The 19522-nt window shown below is 42.9% G+C and overlaps 2 protein-coding genes across 2 annotated transcripts in view; one reads left to right on the forward strand and one right to left on the reverse strand.

The window, feature by feature from the left end:
- rps25 (ribosomal protein S25) overlaps positions 1-19522 on the reverse strand; it is a 389269-nt gene that overhangs the window by 91640 nt on the left and 278107 nt on the right. The gene's annotated exons all lie outside the window — the stretch shown is intronic.
- On the forward strand, positions 5666-16364 carry stt3a (STT3 oligosaccharyltransferase complex catalytic subunit A). Its single transcript, XM_060909387.1, has 18 exons — positions 5666-5750; positions 6497-6608; positions 6693-6753; positions 6853-6974; positions 8813-8958; positions 9042-9132; positions 9367-9473; positions 9550-9714; positions 10042-10222; positions 11110-11265; positions 11359-11450; positions 11804-11959; positions 14019-14207; positions 14686-14802; positions 14895-14997; positions 15578-15766; positions 15863-15978; positions 16061-16364. The coding sequence occupies exons 2-18, from the start codon at positions 6521-6523 to the stop codon at positions 16097-16099; spliced, it is 2118 nt and encodes a 705-aa protein (XP_060765370.1). The 5' UTR covers positions 5666-5750; positions 6497-6520; the 3' UTR covers positions 16100-16364.

Consider the following 19522-nt stretch of genomic DNA (forward strand, 5'->3'; position numbering starts at 1 on the left):
CAAATCATCATGATGTTTAAAGTGTGTTTGAGTGCCAGCACTGAGACTAGTGTGCCGTGGAGGGACGAGTCAGGCTTCATTCTCTGGCAGTCTGATGGAGGAGTCTGGGGTCTGGGTTTGGTGGACGCCAGGAGAAAGCTTCCCACTGGAACACAGTGCTGAGTGAAGTGCGGTGGAGGACGGAGACCGAGCCGTGGCTGTTCTTTTTTATTTTTTTTCCCTCCAATCAATGTTTGGACCCTGAATTGCACTGAAGGGTTATGTTTATGTTAATGTTGCAGCAGATAAAGATATTTTAGACCATTTTATGTTTCTAGCTTCGTGGCAGCAGACTTTGGGCAAGGCTCTTTCCTGTTCCAGCAGGACTCTGCACAAAATAACGTCAGGTAAAGTTTATTACTGCAAGCGATTTGTATACATGTCTGTGCAAACACTGCAAGACAAAGGATAAAACACATCCTGCATTCCACACCTTCTTCCTTTGTACAACATAGAGCAACAATAATTACAGCTATATACACAATATAAAATGACATTTAAAGTAATCTACAGCTTGAATGCTCTTTCCAAAAGTGACTTCTGATGTCTCATTGTCCTGCTAGTCGCAGTGCTCATGGTTCTCTTGTTACAGAGTCCATAATTAAACTGAACGACAGTCAGAACTGCAATGGACTGGTTGGATCTTGCAGGTATCATGAGGAACAGGCCTTGTCATGTGACTAAATCGGAGAGATCTGAGACGCCCTGACAAAAGGTCGAGTGTGTTAGATTTTTTTTTTTGCATTTTCTTGCCTCGTGTGACAATTTCTGCGACGTGTTCCTTCCTTCGCCATGATTGACATTTTCTGGACCCTCCTCCCTGACGACACGCAGGGACGTGAACAATGATTGGGCGGGGTCAAACTTGTTGTGTTGTGTCTCCTGACCAAGACACGGGAAGAGTTTATGGTGCTATGATTGCCTAATCTGACATGAATGACCATTGTGAAAGACAAAAATAGCATGTGGTCTGATCCCAGCCTTAAACATTTTGCATTTCAGGGAACTCCAGTGGTTTTCACAGAGCACTGACCTCTGGAGCACTGAACACCTGTGGGAAGAAGAAGAAGCTTTTGTCACATGCACACTCAAGTACAGTGAAATTCATCCTCTGCATTTAACCCATCTGAAGTAGTGAACACATGCACACACACCCAGAGCAGTGGGCAACCGTGCTGCACTGAACTGCAACACTGACTGTGAGCTAGGTCTTCTCGCCCGACCTCAGTCATGCTCTTTTAACTGAATAGGGTAGAAATTCCCACAGATGCTCCAAAATCTTGGAGAAAGCCTTCTGAGAAGAGTGGACACTGTGCTATCCACCCGTGGTTTTGGTATGGGATGATTGACAAGCTTATATAGGTGTGATGACCAGGTGTCCTCAACCTTTTGGCCACATAATGCTATAGTAGTAATAATAATAAATTATTATTATTATTTGTCTCATTTAAGATTAGGGATGACTCTTCTGTCCAACGCTTTTCTTTGCCTGTTAATTCGTTCCTGTTTATCAACTGGTGCAAAAACAATGTTTAAAGAAGACATAATTTGCACTTATGTGTGTCTATATGTGTGTGTGTGTGTGTCTGTGTCTGTATATTTGGGGGGGTGACCAGACGTCCCCATTTTCCGGGGACAGACCCCGATTTTAATGACCTGTCCCCAAAAATGTCCCCGATTTTGGCCGCGAAGCCCCGGTTCCGATCGAGTGACGGAGGTGTTTGAGAGTGGCCTGTAGGGGAAGATGGGCGTGGGTTGCTTTGACAGTAATCCTATTTCAGAACGACACTGGCTTTCAAGTGCCCCTCTAGGTGGATCACGCCACGTAATCATTACATCAGATAATGTTTAATAACATTTGACAGAACCGTGCACTTCTGGAGATCCTCGTCTGGTTCGGCTCCTCGGCCTCCTGCTGAAGGTCCAGGCTGCCTTCAGAGACCGGTCGGTGACTCGGTGGCTTTTCTCCTGAGTGTCTGTCTATCTTTTTTTTTTCCACATGACACAAAGCATGGCATAGTCTCCATCGATTAAATGAAACCAATCCATTCAGGTTGTTCACGAGAAGAGTTTTAATACATCTAGTCAAGTCAAGTTTATTTGTGTAGCGCTTTTAACAATAAAAATTGTCGCAAAGCAGCTTTACAGAATTTGAACGACTTAAAATATGAGCTAATTTTATCCCTAATCTATCCCCAATGATGAAGCCTGTGGCGATGGTGGCAAGGAAAAACTCCCTCAGACGACATGAGGAAGAAACCTTGAGAGGAACCAGACTCAAAAGGGAACCCATCCTCATTTGGGCAACAACAGACAGCCTGACTATAACATTAACAGTTTTAACATGAAGTCAGTTTCGTTCATGTTATAAACTCTTCATTGATGGAAACTTGAGTGCAAAACTGTTCATGACAACTGCAGTCCTAAAGTTAGCAAGTCAACTGAAGTCCTCAACCATAAAAGCATTACTGTAAGAGTCCAGAGCGTCCTCCAGGTGTAACTTTCAACTGTCCACACGGGGCCGTCCTCCACAGGAACGATGCGATAAAACTCCGACCAGACCCAGGGCACCAGGATGGATCAGGCACGTCCGAGGAGCAGAAGAGGTTCAGCATCTCGATCCCAGGACCGACATGTAACTCAGAGGGACAGATTGGGGGGGGGGGGGGGTGCATCTGGCAGTGGAAGGACTGCATTGTTTGGTCTCAGCATTTCCCCGAGCACTCATTCAGTTCACTCAAGTCTTGTCTGTTGTAGACAACATCATGGCTATTATAAATGCATTTAGCCTATGATTTTGCAACCATTGCAGTAGTAGGCTCCTGGGCAAAATAAGTGTTAAAGCCACACCTTTTCAAACAGACATTAGTGTAGGGGCGGCCATTCATTCTGGTTTTCCAGCCCTCTGTCTGGATCATGAAATAGGCTAATCCTCATTTTAGGCATTTGTCTGGATTTCTGACAGTTTCACGCAATCGCAAACAATATTTATATACAGTGGTATTGAAAACACTGCATTCTGTGCGCTCAGTGATCTGCATTTCGGGCGCAGATGCGCACTCAACTGCTGCCACACTTCGGATGCGTAATGCTCCGAGTCTGTTTTCTACTGGGGAATGCTGAACCGTGAAAGGACAGACTGCAAAGTTACCTTATCTTGTCACTCTGGGTCTTAACCCACTATCCTTATAAAAGAACTACAGACATTTCTATCGCTTCATCAGACTTTCAGTTATACCTGATACCATGTTTATTTATTTTACAGACTTTAAAGACTATTTTATGGAAATATTCTTAAGAAATTACTTAAATTCTTAAACAGTTATCGCTATCTGGTAGCCTAATAATTTTGTAAGTTATTTCTTTACATGTATTTTTTTGTTTAAAATAGCTCTAAAATTGTGTGCATCCTTCAGTGCGCTCTTATCACCTTCACATCTTCATACAAATGCTGCTGATAAATCAAATAGGCTAACCTTTAATTTCATTGGTTGGAGGGGATGCCATGGGGTGCATTTTTGGTAAAATGCCATTGGTTTGGGATTTAATTTTTTAAAGCAGTTTTTAGGAGCATCTGTGCTGCAGCTAACTTATTTTAAGAGTCATCTCACAGGCCTACAAAAGATTTTGCTTTGCCCAGTTGTGTCTGATATAGGGCTATTCAATAAACTAATATACTGAGAGGAAAAAAATATACAGGCCTCTGCTTCCTATGCTATTTATGGACAGACTATAAAAACAAGAACGCTAAGAGCAAAAAAACTGAGTTTCTAGTTTTATTTTCCCCACCGAACACCAAAATGTCCCCAATTTTTCACCCAGAAATCTGGTCACCTTAGTGCGTGTGTGTACCACCCTGATTCCAAAAAAGTTGGGACAAAGTACAAATTGTAAATAAAAATGTAATGCAATGATGTGGAAGTTTCAAAATTCCCCATTTTATTCAGAATAGAACATAGATGACATATCAAATGTTTAAACTGAGAAAATGTATCATTTAAAGAGAAAAATTAGGTGATTTTAAATTTCATGACAACACCACATCTCAAAAAAGTTGGGACAAGGCCATGTTTCCCACTGTGAGACATCCCCTTTTCTCTTTACAACAGTCTGTAAACGTCTGGGGACTGAGGAGACAAGTTGCTCAAGTTTAGGGATAGGAATGTTAACCCATTCTTGTCTAATGTAGGATTCTAGTTGCTCAACTGTCTTAGGTCTTTTTTGTCGTATCTTCCGTTTTATGATGCGCCAAATGTTTTCTATGGGTGAAAGATCTGGACTGCAGGCTGGCCAGTTCAGTACCCGGACCCTTCTTCTACGCAGCCATGATGCTGTAATTGATGCAGTATGTGGTTTGGCATTGTCATGTTGGAAAATGCAAGGTCTTCCCTGAAAGAGACGTCGTCTGGATGGGAGCATATGTTGCTCTAGAACCTGGATATACCTTTCAGCATTGATGGTGTCATTCCAGATGTGTAAGCTGCCCATGCCACACGCACTAATGCAACCCCATACCATCAGAGATGCAGGCTTCTGAACTGAGCGCTGATAACAACTCGGGTCGTCCTTCTCCTCTTTAGTCCGAATGACACGGCGTCCCTGATTTCCATAAAGAACTTCAAATTTTGATTCGTCTGACCACAGAACAGTTTTCCACTTTGCCACGATCCATTTTAAATGAGCCTTGGCCCAGAGAAGACGTCTGCGCTTCTGGATCGTGTTTAGATACGGCTTCTTCTTTGAACTATAGAGTTTTAGCTGGCAACGGCGGATGGCACGGTGAATTGTGTTCACGGATAACGTTCTCTGGAAATATTCCTGAGCCCATTTTGTGATTTCCAATACAGAAGCATGCCTGTATGTGATGCAGTGCCGTCTAAGGGCCCGAAGATCACGGGCACCCAGTATGGTTTTCCGGCCTTGACCCTTACGCACAGAGATTCTTCCAGATTCTCTGAATCTTTTGATGATATTATGCACTGTAGATGATGATATGTTCAAACTCTTTGCAATTTTACACTGTCGAACTCCTTTCTGATATTGCTCCACTATTTGTCGGCGCAGAATTAGGGGGATTGGTGATCCTCTTCCCATCTTTACTTCTGGGAGCCGCTGCCACTCCAAGATGCTCTTTTTATACCCAGTCATGTTAATGACCTATTGCCAATTGACCTAATGAGTTGCAATTTGGTCCTCCAGCTGTTCCTTTTTTGTACCTTTAACTTTTCCAGCCTCTTATTGCCCCTGTCCCAACTTTTTTGAGATGTGTTGCTGTCATGAAATTTCAAAATCTCACTTTCGACATTTGATATGTTGTCTATGTTCTATTGTGAATACAATATCAGTTTATGAGATTTGTAAATTATTGCATTCCGTTTTTATTTACAATTTGTACTTTGTCCCAACTTTTTTGGAATCGGGGTTCTATATATGTGTGTGTGTGTATATCTGTGTGTGTGGGAAGCGGTGCAGGCGGAAGGACACGTCAGTTCTGAATCGCCATCAGGAAAGTGTGGAATTCGTTGTGGTTTGAGTGACAGCTGTGCAACCAATCAGAAGCGAGAAACTGTAGATTGATTGTTGGTCAACCAATAAGCGCTGGTTTTACGTGGCTGGGCGGGGCTATGAGAGTCTCTCAGAGAGGAGTGTGTGTGGTGAAGGGAGTGTGTAACAGGAGCGGAGTGGAAGAGAACCGCTGATGAAAGAAATTGGTAATTTTATCGGTTTGTTGAATAACCTTGAGATGATTATAGACACTCTGCATTGTATACGGATATAATTATTCAGGGATCTGTTTCAGAATGGTGTAACAAACAGGCTGTGTTATTATTAGCATGCTAGCTAGCACGCTAGTTCAGGTTAGCAATAGGAAATGTCCTGTTTTTAATGAATTAATTTGTTTATTGTTTGTATGTTTAAATATTCGTTATCTGGAGGCAGTAGGAATTGCAAATGTATTGTGCATGAAGCATAAAATGAGCACTGTCTTGCATTTCTGTCCAGTTTCACGAGCAGCTGGCTCCATCATCTATTTAATATATTTTAAGTCGCTAATTCCACTGACTGGTTCATTCACTTATTTTCGTGACTATTTTTAGTTCATCAGAATCACAACGCACATTAAAATTATTATCCTTCCAAAAACAAGATTTACTTCCCTACCTGTATTCCAGGAAACATGCCTCTTGTGCAAGGATTGGTTCACACCTAGAACCCGTTGGTGTGAACAGTGAAACCAGCCAATCAGCGCTCAGGAAATTGATTCTGTCTGATGTGGGAGAGCAGGGAGGCGGGATTTGCGTGAATATGGGTAGAAAGAGATAAAAGGAAGCCGAGCTGAGCTGCTGCAGCTCTGTAGACTGGTCAGACTGGATGGTTGGAAGAAGGATGTCAGAGATAGAAACACAGGATGTTCCATCTGTTATTAAACATCTGACAGTGTTTTTCTGTGTCCCAGGCATCCAGTGTTAACAGAGTAAAGATGACGAAGATGGGCTTCCTGCGGCTGTCCTACGAGAAACAGGACACGCTGCTGAAGCTGCTCATCCTGTCCATGGCGGCCGTGTTGTGTGAGTGCTTTTTACTGTTTGTTTATTCCACAGCCAGACCATGTCTTAACACCCCTCTCTCTCTGTCTGTCTCTCTCTGTGCAGCCTTTTCCACTCGCCTTTTCTCCGTGTTGAGGTTTGAGAGCGTCATCCACGAGTTCGATCCGTAAGTCTCCACACACACAGATGGAGCTCCTAAGGTATGATGATGTTTCCCGTGCATCATTGATGGATTGATTGTGTCTCTGTTTGCCCCTGAACTCAGGTATTTCAATTACCGCACCACTCGTTTCCTGGCTGAGGAGGGGTTTTACAAGTTTCACAACTGGTTTGATGATCGTGCGTGGTACCCGCTCGGCAGAATCATCGGAGGCACCATCTATCCCGGTACGCCGAATCAAACTGCACGCCATACTCATACAGTGTTATTGTAGTCGATATATCAGTAGATGTGCAGAGAAAGAAACAATCTGGACTCGATAATGTAGCTGTCGCACACCAGCTGAGGTGCTTGCAAATGAATTTCCGATCAGATTTGTTAATCCCTGCATGACTACGCAAATTAACAAATCGTATCTCGTCTCTGGATCAGCTTGTCAGCTCTGTGGCTAAAATAATTTCATGGGTGCAAGTTTTCCAGCATGTGCCGGAAGCTCCGTTTTTTTCGGTTCTGAAAAAGTCATTTTTCCAAATCGTATAAATCCGTTGAGATTTTTTGGGGGGTATAGGGGTGGCCCTCACTCTCAGCGTATTACCGGGTTACCGCGGTACAGTCTCTGCACAAGACAAATCTTTTTCATCTCGTCTTCACCACAAACCTCATTCAATTTATACGCCGCTCACCGACGAGCAGTCCTGACTAGCCCGTTGTTTCATGGTGTTCTACATGTGATATCATGTTTCACGCACATAGCACGTTGTTCGACCAAATCAACACAGCTATTCCCATGAGTCGCCGTTTCTTTTGGTGCAAGTTAGAACGGTGCTTTTGATTGGCTCACTGTTAACTGCCATCCAATGAAACTTCAGCTTTTATAATAAGCCTTATTTCGCTTCCCTCCCTTGCGACAGATCCACGTGCTTTGCTTCTGGTTGCTGATCAAAATATGTCAAAATGAAGTTTTTATCGGAAGGCTCCAATACAAAAGAATTAGAAAAGACGTCTAGAAATAAATGGAGATGGGAATGGTTAAGCGAGTGTGACAAAAACAGTGACAAATGGGGAATATGGCTGAGAAAACCGGACGTCCCGGGAGTTGCGTATTGTGACTGCTGTTCAAAGACTATCAACTCCGGCTCCAGCGGGAAGAAGGGACTTAAAAGTCACGCCAATGAGACGAATCACTTTTCTGATTTTTGTGAATTTTTGTAATTTTTGAAATTATTCATCACAAGTATCTGCTTTTATAAACTTTTTTTTTTTTTTTTTTTTTTTACATTTGATTACCTTTCAGTTATTAAATAAAAGTAAGGTCGGTCTTGAAATAAGTTTGTTAGCTTTTTTATCATCTTTTCTAATGTGCTTGTTGGGTTGAAAACTCATTTGTAGTCAGTAATGGATTATAAAATATAGATATTTTTGTATATGGAAAAAGCTGAATCTGAGGACATCAAGACATGCGGCCCCTTATTTTAACTCAAGCTGTGTATATATTGTAAAAAAGGTATCACAGCAAAAGCATATTTAAAAATGGTTGTTTCAACATTTAAATTAGTAGTTGCTCGATGTTTTGAAATATCAAGCCTTGTACTTGAAATATTATTTCAGATGAATTGATGAAATGTATTAAACAGTTGATGTGAAAATGCAAATCATATAACTATTAATATTATAAATGTTTGCATGAGAGACAACCATTTTAACTTGTAATTAAAATTTTTTTTTCGAGCCCTAAGGGGGGCTCACCTCCCTTTGTAACCCCCCTGCGTGGCTGCACCATGCACGGCTGACTTTGTCAGACTTTTCAAGTTTTTGAAAATTTTACACTTGCACCCATGTAATTTGCATACCAGCCTGTGATTGGTTCAAACTCAGGATCTTTTTTCGTGACATCACAGATTGTGCTCCTGTGTAGCCCCGCCTCAATTCAGTTTTCCACTGAGAAATATTAAAAGTGAAACCAGCAATAGATTTCATCGCCCTGAGGAATCGGAGAGAAGTTATCGAGTTGCACTTGTGTCCGGGGTGACTTTCAGAATAATTGAACAGAATCCTTGCTGTACAGGTTTGATGGTGACCTCGGCAGCTCTTTACCACATACTGCACTTCTTCCACATCACCATCGACATCCGAAACGTGTGTGTGTTCCTCGCGCCGCTCTTCTCCTCTTTCACCGCCATCGTCACGTACCACTTCACCAAAGAGCTCAAGGTTTGTTCTGTCGGTCCTCACTGACCCGGTTCAGGTTGTGCTTTCTCACTCGGTGGTTCAGTGTCGTTCTTTCCCCTTGACAGGATGCTGGTGCTGGACTTCTCGCCGCTGCGATGATCGCGGTCGTACCAGGATACATTTCCCGATCTGTCGCAGGCTCCTATGATAACGAAGGTCTCAAAAATGTTTTATTTGTTCTGTAGTTTATACTCCCCCCCCCCCCCCCCCCCCCATTAACTTTGAGAGAGAAAAAAGAAAAATGATCCCACAGTGACTCGGATCTGCTCCTGTTATGTTTGAGCAGTTTTGACCTGTAACCCTGAGAGTACCTCTGTCTTAGCGCCTGGATTTGCACAGTAGGGAATTGTTTCTAATTCATGACTCATGGCTTCTTCTTCCTGTGGGAAGGAATCGCTATTTTCTGCATGTTGCTGACCTACTACATGTGGATCAAGGCGGTGAAGACCGGTTCGATTTACTGGTCGTCCATCTGCGCCCTGGCGTACTTCTACATGGTGAGGACCATCCCGCATGTCCGTGTGTTTATCGTGACGCATGAACGTTAAAATCTTTATTTTTAAATATCTGCAGGTGTCCTCTTGGGGAGGCTACGTGTTCCTCATTAACCTGATCCCTCTGCACGTCCTGGTGCTGATGCTCACCGGAAGGTTCTCTCACCGCATCTACGTGGCGTATTGCACGGTGTACTGCCTGGGCACCATCCTGTCCATGCAGATCTCCTTTGTGGGATTCCAGGTAGATAAATCTCTCACACACACACACACACTGTTTCGTTTCTGTGCTGTCTGGATGGTTGTGAGTTCATATCCCACCACTTCAACAAGGCTCAGCTGACCTTCTGTTCATGTGGGAATATGTGATGCAGGATTGGTTTGAGGAATCTCATGTGACTTGTATCTACGTCATGCCTCTAACGCCGTTTGTCATGCTGTCACTGAAATCACGTTGTTTATCGTCTTGTGTCCAGTGTGAACTGGTTTTCAGCTCTTTGGAAATTTTTTTAAAATTTTTTTTTTAAACTGTCTGAAGTAGCATTTTAATCCAGTGTCTTGTTTTTTGAAGCCCGTGCAATCCTCTGAGCACATGGCTGCCTTCGGTGTCTTCGGCTTGTGTCAGATTCACGCCTTTGTGGACTACCTGCGCAGCAAACTCAACGCCCAGCAGTTCGAGATCCTCTTCAAGAGCGTCATTTCCCTCGTCGGCTTCATGCTGCTCTCCATCGGGGCTGTGCTCATGCTGACCGGTAAGGACACGATGCCACGCCGCACGCGCGCACGTTCTCCTGCTCTCTGTGTGTGCGTGCACGCGCGCTTTTATCTTCATGACAGTGTTTGTTTAAGCACAGGTTGGAAACGCGCAAGAGATAAAGTTAAATGTGTCAGTCAAGTTTTCATTTAGTTTATTACTCAGTTGCTGTAAAAGGTTTCTGTTTAATAATCGATACACGTAGCTTTATTGAAAGCTTTTTATTTTTTTAAATCACCTGGAGACACCATGGGTTTGGAGCTGGAAAACAAGTTTGATTTCGAAATCAGATTTCAGACATGAGATGATCGACAGCGCTGTATTTTCTCGACTCCAACCTCCACCCTGATGCGCAGTCCCATGTTTTAGTGAACTTAACCAAATTTCACCCCAAAGTACAGCAAGATACTTATTGAGTGAAAACTCTGGTTCCTCAGGTTTGTGAACTTTTCCCATCTCACTGCCGTCGAGTAAAAACATGAATGTCGTCAGAGAAATTTTGAGACGGAGCAATAAAGCTTCTCGAGGTTCTGTTTTGTCTCTGAATGATTCACATCTACTGATGTCAGGCAAGTTTCTTGCTCTCGACAGGAGCGTTCCTCATGATGTCTGAAGCTTGACAAAGTTCTCACCAGCGGTTCACAAACATTTCAGACACACAATCCCAAATGGATGATGTACTGTACAGTTTCCATTACTTTCAGTAGGAAGTTTCTCTCACTAACCTCGTTTGGAAATGAAGTTACTGTGATGGTTGTTATCAAACCTGAGTTTGGGGAAACCTCGGTACAAAAACCATAAATGACCTCACTGTGGTATGAGCCACAAAGAATTAGCACTCTGGTTACCTCATGGTGATCATGTGACGCTCTCTGGTGTGATCAGGGAAGATTTCGCCATGGACTGGCCGTTTCTACTCGCTCCTGGACCCGTCCTACGCCAAGAACAACATCCCGATCATCGCCTCCGTGTCCGAACACCAGCCCACCACCTGGTCCTCTTACTATTTTGACCTGCAGTTGCTGGTCTTCATGTTCCCTGGTAAAGAAATCTATTTTTTTTTCTTTTTTAATTCAATTTTTTTAACAAACTCAAAAATATAATTGACTTTTTTTTTTTCCATATTTTCTCCAGTGGGTCTGCATTACTGCTTCAACAACCTGTCGGACGCCAGAATTTTCATCATCATGTACGGCGTGACCAGCATGTACTTCTCAGCGGTGATGGTAAGCGCCATGTGTCTGTGACTTAAAAAAAAAATACTGTCAATTTTTTTTATGACTTTTGACCAAAATGACCAACGTGACCCATGCCTGATGTTCTCCCCTCTGTTGTGAGCCTGTGTCGTGAAAATCAAGCCATTTATGATTTTTATCTTCATAAATTAATCCTTACATGGATTTGTTCAACAAGTTAAAAAAAAAAAAATCAAATATGATCTGAAATTGGTTATGACTTTCACTTCGTATTGTGATTTCCTTTAAGAAATAAAACTTGAAGCAGAAATATTGGTTTGTTTTCATCAGGCGGTGCTTTTGATTGTGTAATTTGGAGCTGTGGTGATTTCCCCCTGCTGTAGGTGCGTCTGATGCTGGTTTTGGCTCCGGTGATGTGCATCCTGTCAGGAATCGGCGTTTCTCAGGTTCTCACCACATACATGAAGAACCTGGACGTCAGCCGACCGGATAAGAAGTCCAAGAAGCAGCAGGACTCCACCTATCCTATCAAGAATGAGGTGCGACCTTAAAGGAACAGTCCACCGTACTTCCATAATGAAATATGCTCTTATCTGAATTGAGACGAGCTGCTCCGTACCTCTCCGAGCTTTGCGCGACCTCCCAGTCAGTCAGACGCAGTCAGACGCGCTGTCACTCCTGTTAGCAATGTAGCTAGGCTCAGTATGGCCAGCGGTATTTTTTGGGGCTGTAGTTAGATGCGACCAAACTCTTCCGCGTTTTTCCTGTTTACATAGGTTTATATGAGCAGTGATGTGAAACAAGTTCAGTTACACAAATTGAAACGTAGCGATTTTCTATGCTATGGAAAGTGCGCACTATAATGACAGGCGTACTAACACCTTCTGCGCGCTTCGGCAGCGCATTGATACGGAGCTCAGATATCAATGTGCTGCCGAAGCGCGCAGAAGTTTGTTAGTACGCCTGTCATTATAGTTCAGAGCGCCCTCTCACTCCGAAAAAGAAGAGGCGGAGCGAGACGGTTGTCTTTTTCCAAAAAAACGGAGAAGAGGCGGAGCGAGAGGGTTGTCTTTTTCCGAAAAAGGAGAAGAGGCGGAGCGAAAGGGTTGTCTTTTTCCGAAAAAGGAGAAGAGGCGGAGCGTGAGGGTTGGCTTTTTCCGAAAAAGGAGAAGAGGCGGAGCGTGAGGGTTGGCTTTTTCCGAAAAAGGAGAAGAGGCGGAGCGTGAGGGTTGGCTTTTTCCGAAAAAGGAGAAGAGGCGGAGCGTGAGGGTTGGCTTTTTCCGAAAAATGAGAAGCGGAGCGAGAGGGTTGGCTTTTTCTGAAAAAGGAGAAGAGGCGGAGCGAGAGGGTTGTCTTTTGAGAGCAGTTTCACAAATCTGTGTTTTGTTGAAATGCATAGCTGCCAATTACTACGAATAAATCATATTTATTACGATTTGTCGTTTTGATTACGAAAATACGAGTTTACTACAATAAAATAGGATTTTGCCAATTTTCATGGGTCATTTTCAAAGTCTATCACCGGTGGGATTCGTATTTGATAAAACATCGCTTCGTTCCAAGCGGCAGATACTACGCCAAATTTCACTGGCTATTGCTTGTTCTCTCAGCCAATCAATGATGCTATTAGATCATCCATGGCACGCTATCGTCTGGCCTTTGTTCACGAAGTTTCTGAACAAAGCATGGCGTTTCAGGCTTTTGTTATGAAGATGTAGCGTAGTACTAATCTCTAAAGAAAGCATGGCTAAGGGGAAGGGCCAGCGCTTCAAGGACTCGTACCGAGAGGAGTTTCCCTTCATTTCTAAGTGAAGTAAGGGCGATCACTACGCGTTTTGTGCTCCATGTCAGCGAGACATTTCTATCAGTCATGGCGGGCGTTCTGATATCGTAACACGTGAAAACCTCCCTTCACAAGGAAAGCACGGACAATATTTCAAAGACTATAACATCAGCTGTTGACTGAGTAAGCTCTAGTCTATTTCTCTAATGTGTACTTTGTCAAAAGTGATATGTGCCAATTGCATTGTTTGAAGTTTTTGCCTGATTCACTGACTATTTTCATACATTGTTGAAAAGAACTTTGCAAATTAATGTAAGATGATAGTTTAGTTTGTAGAATAAATTTTGTCAAACTATTTTGTTTTAGTGTGATTTTTCAGGGTAGTTTTGCTAGAAAGCTTTGGCGGCAGAGGGGGGGCGCCCCCCACCAAGACTCAGTACCCAACCTTGTATTACTATTTACAATTTCGGAATGTTGGCAGCTATGGAAATGCCTTCCAGTATGATATTTTTATGATGTGATGTGATGTAAGATCTTTTTGATATGATATCGTCCACCCCAGTGAGTAGGTTAAGTTTTTAAAAAATGTAAGCGGTGGTATTTGTGTGTAAAATAAGGACAGACAGTTGGAGGGAATTGATTTTGTCCCTTTTAATGCCATTTAAATGGCTTCAAAATGGCCGCCGTGTAAAGTGTGTTAATCCGGACTCGCGTGTTCTACACCGGACAGTAAGCAGAACCATGCGGTACTTGTATTCCTGCTCAGATAAACCTCCCTGATTGTCTGCGTGTTTGTTTTTCCTGCCTGTCTGCAGGTTGCCAGTGGAATGATCCTGGTCATGGCTTTCTTCCTGATCACGTACACCTTCCACTCGACGTGGGTGACGAGCGAGGCCTATTCTTCCCCCTCCATCGTGCTCTCAGCTCGCGGAGGCGACGGCAGCCGAATCATCTTCGACGACTTCCGAGAAGCTTATTACTGGCTCAGACACAACACTCCCGAGGTCAGCGGCATACCGTTCCTCACTTCCTTTAGGTTAAACACATCCTCCAAGGTCCTTTCACCTGGAGCGCAGGTGTGGCTCCCACTGACCGTAACCACCTCACATTTCTCTGTACTGAGGAACAAATCTTTGCTGATGACTCCACACTCGCTGATGATAAAAATCAAAGTGGATTAATTTAAAATATAATCATTGTTACACAGGAAGACGAGACGGATACGAGAGAATTCATTCCCAAGTCTGTCCTTAGAGTTTTAATTCAGCTTTCCAGGGCAGCAGAAAGTAGTTCTGGTTACTTTACCCTTCCTTGTTTCAGCTTTTCACCACTGACGTAACCAGCAAATTATTTCCTTCATTCATTGTTTGGTGTGAGTGAGTCAAATTGACCCGTCCTAAACTTAACACTTTCCCCTCCTCCTCCTGTGAGCTTCATTCACCTTCACTTCCTGTTTCTACACACGCCATGTTTCCCCCCCAGGATGCTAAGGTCATGTCCTGGTGGGATTACGGCTATCAGATAACCGCCATGGCAAACCGGACGATTCTCGTCGACAACAACACCTGGAACAACACGCACATCTCTCGCGTTGGCCAGGTGAACGCATTTATTTGGAATCAGGTTTTAAGCTGGAATGAGTGTATATATTGGTGTGTTTTGACATCGTGTGTGTGTGTGTGTGTGTGTAGGCGATGGCCTCCTCAGAGGAGAAGGCCTATGAGATTATGCGAGAGCTGGACGTCAGCTACGTGTTGGTGATCTTCGGAGGACTGACTGGGTATTCATCAGACGGTATGAGCTTCTGGGGATAAATCAATAAACCAAGAAAACAAAATTTTACTTTTATGCATGTATTTTTAATTGGAATACAAGAGCAAATATACGATTCCTTGTAGTCGAATATGTCCAAGAAAACGGTTATTGACTAGCAGTCAAATATTTTATCACTTAATTTTTAATTCAACTGACTCACTTTAAAAAAATATATATATTATTTTCCAATGGAATTTGGTCTACTTTCAGAAAATCTTCATTAAATGACTAAACTTTATTTTAGGTTATTAATTTTTTTTGCCCCATTTTTGTATTTATTTCACTTTGTTACAAAATTCAATCTATTTTTACTACCTTATCATAGTGGTTTTTTTTGGGGGGGGGGTCTGGTGTAATTTTCCTGAGGTTAGATTTCACTTTTATTTTCTAAAATATTGTTAGATTTAAGTTTTTATTTTATTTTTTAGCTGCCATTCATGAAGTTACTGTTTGCTAAAGTATTATTTTATATTATTCGGAAATCCAGTCTGATTTTAGTATCTTTTCATGAAGTTAATTTTGACTTTAATTTTGTTAAGATGCCTTTTTCATCCTGTAGATATAAATAAGTTCTTGTGGATGGTGCGTATCGGAGGCAGCACGGACACGGGGCAGCACATCAGGGAGCACGACTACTACACTCCCACCGGAGAGTTCCGTGTGGACCGGGAAGGTTCTCCGGTTCTGCTTAACTGCTTAATGTACAAGATGTGCTACTACCGCTTCGGCCAGGTCTACACCGAGGCCAGTGAGTGTCTCGTCTCTGTCTGGGCTGCTCCACTGATTCTGGTTTTAAATTTAACCTACACTGTTTTCTGAGAACTAACACACATGCTCTTTGTAGAACGTCCTCCCGGTTACGACCGTGTCCGTAACGCTGAGATTGGTAACAAGGACTTTGAGCTGGACGTGCTCGAGGAGGCGTACACCACAGAGCACTGGCTGGTCAGGATATACAAGGTAAATCTCCCCACATCACTTCAGCTCTTCTCGATAAAGTCAGATGAAGATCTGCTGATGAGCCTGTCCCTCTGTCCAACAGGTTAAAGACCTGGACAACCGAGGCCTCTCACGGACGTAAAGCCCAGACACACACACACACACACAGCACTGAACACCTTCCCATGATCTGAAGAGCAGTGTGGATATTTTTTATACTTCTGTTGTGATTGCAGTAAAAGATTCTATTGTCTTTTTTTATGATTTATGATATGGTGTTTTACTTTTTGGTGGGAATGAAGTGAGACTTCAAAACGTCCACGAAACTGTCAGTCTGTATTTCTGCAATCAGAGATCAACCAAATGATTTGTCAACCAATGGGCTAATAAACCGAGTGAACTGGAAACGTTTTTTGTCCTTATTAAGGTGTAAGGTTTATGAACAATTTTTTAAATGTTTTAAAAACCTAACCTGTCTGATTATGAAGAGTTTGGACGCCGAGGAAACCAACATGGTGGCTCTTCATGGGCGATATGTTATGAAGTAAAATATTCAAGTTAGCGAGCTGACGTGTATTAATTTCACTGAGGCTTTTAAAAATAAAAATAGCTGAGGATTCAGGTTTCAGCTAGGTGCTGCTGGGATATGACCTTGCAACCTTCTTTCCATCAGTCATCCAAAGTGAATTCTCATGAACCATCTGTAAGTTATGTAAAAAAAAATTACGCTGCATGCTCTGGTGAGATGAAGCAGCGTTTTAACGTGGTTTGTGTAATTTGGTTCTCAATATGGCCTGGAACTATGAGGATGATTTATTACATCGTACATTAAAAAGTCGACACACACCAGTTCCATCATTTCAGGAAAGGTGGATTCTTGCGTTACTTATAGTGCGAGTTGAGTTATTAAATTCTGATTAAGAACCATGTGTCAACAAAGTTGCAGAGTTTTAAAAGCGGCTTCCTGAATGGAACTAAACCCGCCTCAGTGTTTTAAAAATCCCTCAGGATTCTTGACTTGTCAATTGCAAGCAAAAGTAAAAATGTTTCCTCCAATCTTCTCCTTTTTGCTTCAGCGTTGCTGCTCCGTTTCTTCTCTGACTGCTTGATTTTGTTTCACGCGCACAACCCTCTCGCTCCACCTCTTCTCCTTTTTCAGAAAAAGACAACCCTCTCGCTCCACCTCTTCTCCTTTTTCAGAAAAAGACAACCCTCTCGCTCCGCCTCTTCTCCTTTTTCAGAAAAAGACAACCCTTTCGCTCCGCCTCTTCTCCTTTTTCGGAAAAAGACAACCGTCTCGCTCCGCCTCTTCTCCTTTTTTGGAAAAAGACAACCCTCTCGCTCCGCCTCTTCTCCTTTTTTGGAAAAAGACAACCCTCTCGCTCCGCCTCTTCTCCTTTTTCAGAAAAAGACAACCCTTTCGCTCCGCCTCTTCTCCTTTTTCGGAAAAAGACAACCCTCTCGCTCCGCCTCTTCTCCTTTTTTGGAAAAAGACAACCCTCTCGCTCCGCTTCTCATTTTTCGGAAAAAAACAACCCTCACGCTCCGCCTCTTCTCCTTTTTCGGAAAAAAAACAACCCTCTCGCTCCGCCTTTTCTCCTTTTTTTTGGAAAAAGACAACCGTCTTGCTCCGCCTCTTCTTTTTCGGAAAAAGACAACCGTCTCGCTCCGCCTCTTCTCCTTTTTTGGAAAAAGACAACCCTCTCGCTCCGCCTCTTCTCCTTTTTCGGAAAAGACAACCCTTTCGCTCCACCTCTTCTTTTTTTTGGAAAAAGACAACCCTTTTGCTCCGCCTCTTCTTTTTCGGAAAAAGACAACCCTCTCGCTCCACCTCTTCTCCTTTTTCGGAAAAAGACAATCCTTTCGCTCCGCCTCTTCTCCTTTTTCGGAAAAAGACAACCCTCTCGCTCTGCCTCTTCTCCTTTTTTGGAAAAAGACAACCCTCTCGCTCTGCCTCTTCTCCTTTTTTGGAAAAAGACAACCCTCTCGCTCTGCCTCTTCTCCTTTTTTGGAAAAAGACAACCCTCTCGCTCCGCCTCTTCTCCTTTTTCGGAAAAAGACAACCCTCTCGCTCCGCCTCTTCTCCTTTTTCGGAAAAAGACAACCCTCTCGCTCCGCCTCTTCTCCTTTTTCGGAAAAAGACAACCCTCTCGCTCCGCCTCTTCTCCTTTTTCGGAAAAAGACAACCCTCTCGCTCCGCCTCTTCTCCTTTTTCGGAAAAAGACAACCCGTTTGCTCTGCCTCTTCTCCTTTTTCGGAAAAAGACAACCCTCTCGCTCTGCCTCTTCTCCTCTTTCGGAAAAAGGTAAAAGCTTCTTCCTGAACCGGTCCCGTTGTTACAGTTCACTGTACAACAATAAGTCATGGGGGTTTTTCTTTAGAAATTCCTGAATGCACGTCTGCACTCAAGCCGAACGGCAGTGTCAGTAACCGGAAGTGGACTCAACTCAAGGGGTTTGTTCGGTTTGAATGACGTCACGCGCCGAGTGGTCACGAAAATAGCCGAACAGAAATTCGCCGCGATGCGTGCTAACTTATTTTAATTATTACTTATTAACAATACTTCTCGGGACCATACCTGTCAACCCTTCCGTTTTTTCCCGGGAAATCCCTTATTTTGACTTATTTCCCGCTGTCTTCCCGTTTTTTTTATTTTCCCAAAAATATCCTGTATTTTCACATTATATAAAAGTCCCATATTTTCACAATATAAAAAAGTCTGTAGGTCCAGAATTCATGACGCGCCTCTGACAGGAGTTTACAGCAGGAAGTCGGGCAATGAATTCACGTCCCCGCCCTCTCAGGCATCAGTAATTACAGAACTCCGTCCGGAGGCGAGGCTGAGCAAGTGATTAGGTCCAGTGTTGCCAGATTGGGAGGTTTCCCGCCCAAGTTGGGTGGTTTCAAGTGCATTTTGGCGGGTTTTGAACATATTTGGGGCTGGAAAACGTCAGCAGTATCTGGCAACACTGATTAGGTCTAAGGTGAAGATGGCGATGCTAATAGCTAAGAAAAACATTAGCCAATCTTTCTTTGATGATTTCAACAAGTGCGTGGCTGGAATGTTCCCAGACTCTTCCCTCGCAAAGAAATTTTCCATGGGGAAAACGAAAGCCTCCCAAATAATCAAAGGTAAGCTACACATGTTTACATTATGTCCTGGCTAAGACCTCATAAATAGCCTAGTGTAAACTAATTGGTGTATTAACTGTTTTATCCACTCATTGTCTATTTTATTTTCTATCTGAAACTTACCCATTTTAAATCACGCTTGGTTTAATATCTTATATTACTCTTTATCTATCTATGTATCTATGTATCTATCTAGTGTTCCGAGGCCATGACGATGGTAAAACCATAATAAATTGCAATGGAATTTTATTTATTGACTGATTCTATAATGACCTTTCTTATTTTAACATATACGTATTTTATCCCTTAATTTGGGAAATAACTGGTACCACTGAAAGCAAATAAAAATAAATGTATAGTTTATTCACAAATGCACTCTATAAACCATAAGCATATTGAGTTTGGGTCTTGGCTGTCACCAACATGCACCAGA

The sequence above is a fragment of the Neoarius graeffei genome, chromosome 25 (genome assembly GCF_027579695.1).
Source record: "Neoarius graeffei isolate fNeoGra1 chromosome 25, fNeoGra1.pri, whole genome shotgun sequence".
NCBI lineage: Eukaryota > Metazoa > Chordata > Actinopteri > Siluriformes > Ariidae > Neoarius > Neoarius graeffei.

Coding starts and splice junctions, on each gene's coding strand:
- stt3a (XM_060909387.1), top strand. CDS start 6,521: ATGACGAAGATGGGCTTCCTGCGGCTGTCCTACGAGAAACAGGACACG. Junction 6,609..6,692: donor GTCCATGGCGGCCGTGTTGT/GTGAGTGCTTTT, acceptor CTCTCTGTGCAG/CCTTTTCCACTCGCCTTTTC. Junction 11,960..14,018: donor CCTATCCTATCAAGAATGAG/GTGCGACCTTAA, acceptor GCCTGTCTGCAG/GTTGCCAGTGGAATGATCCT.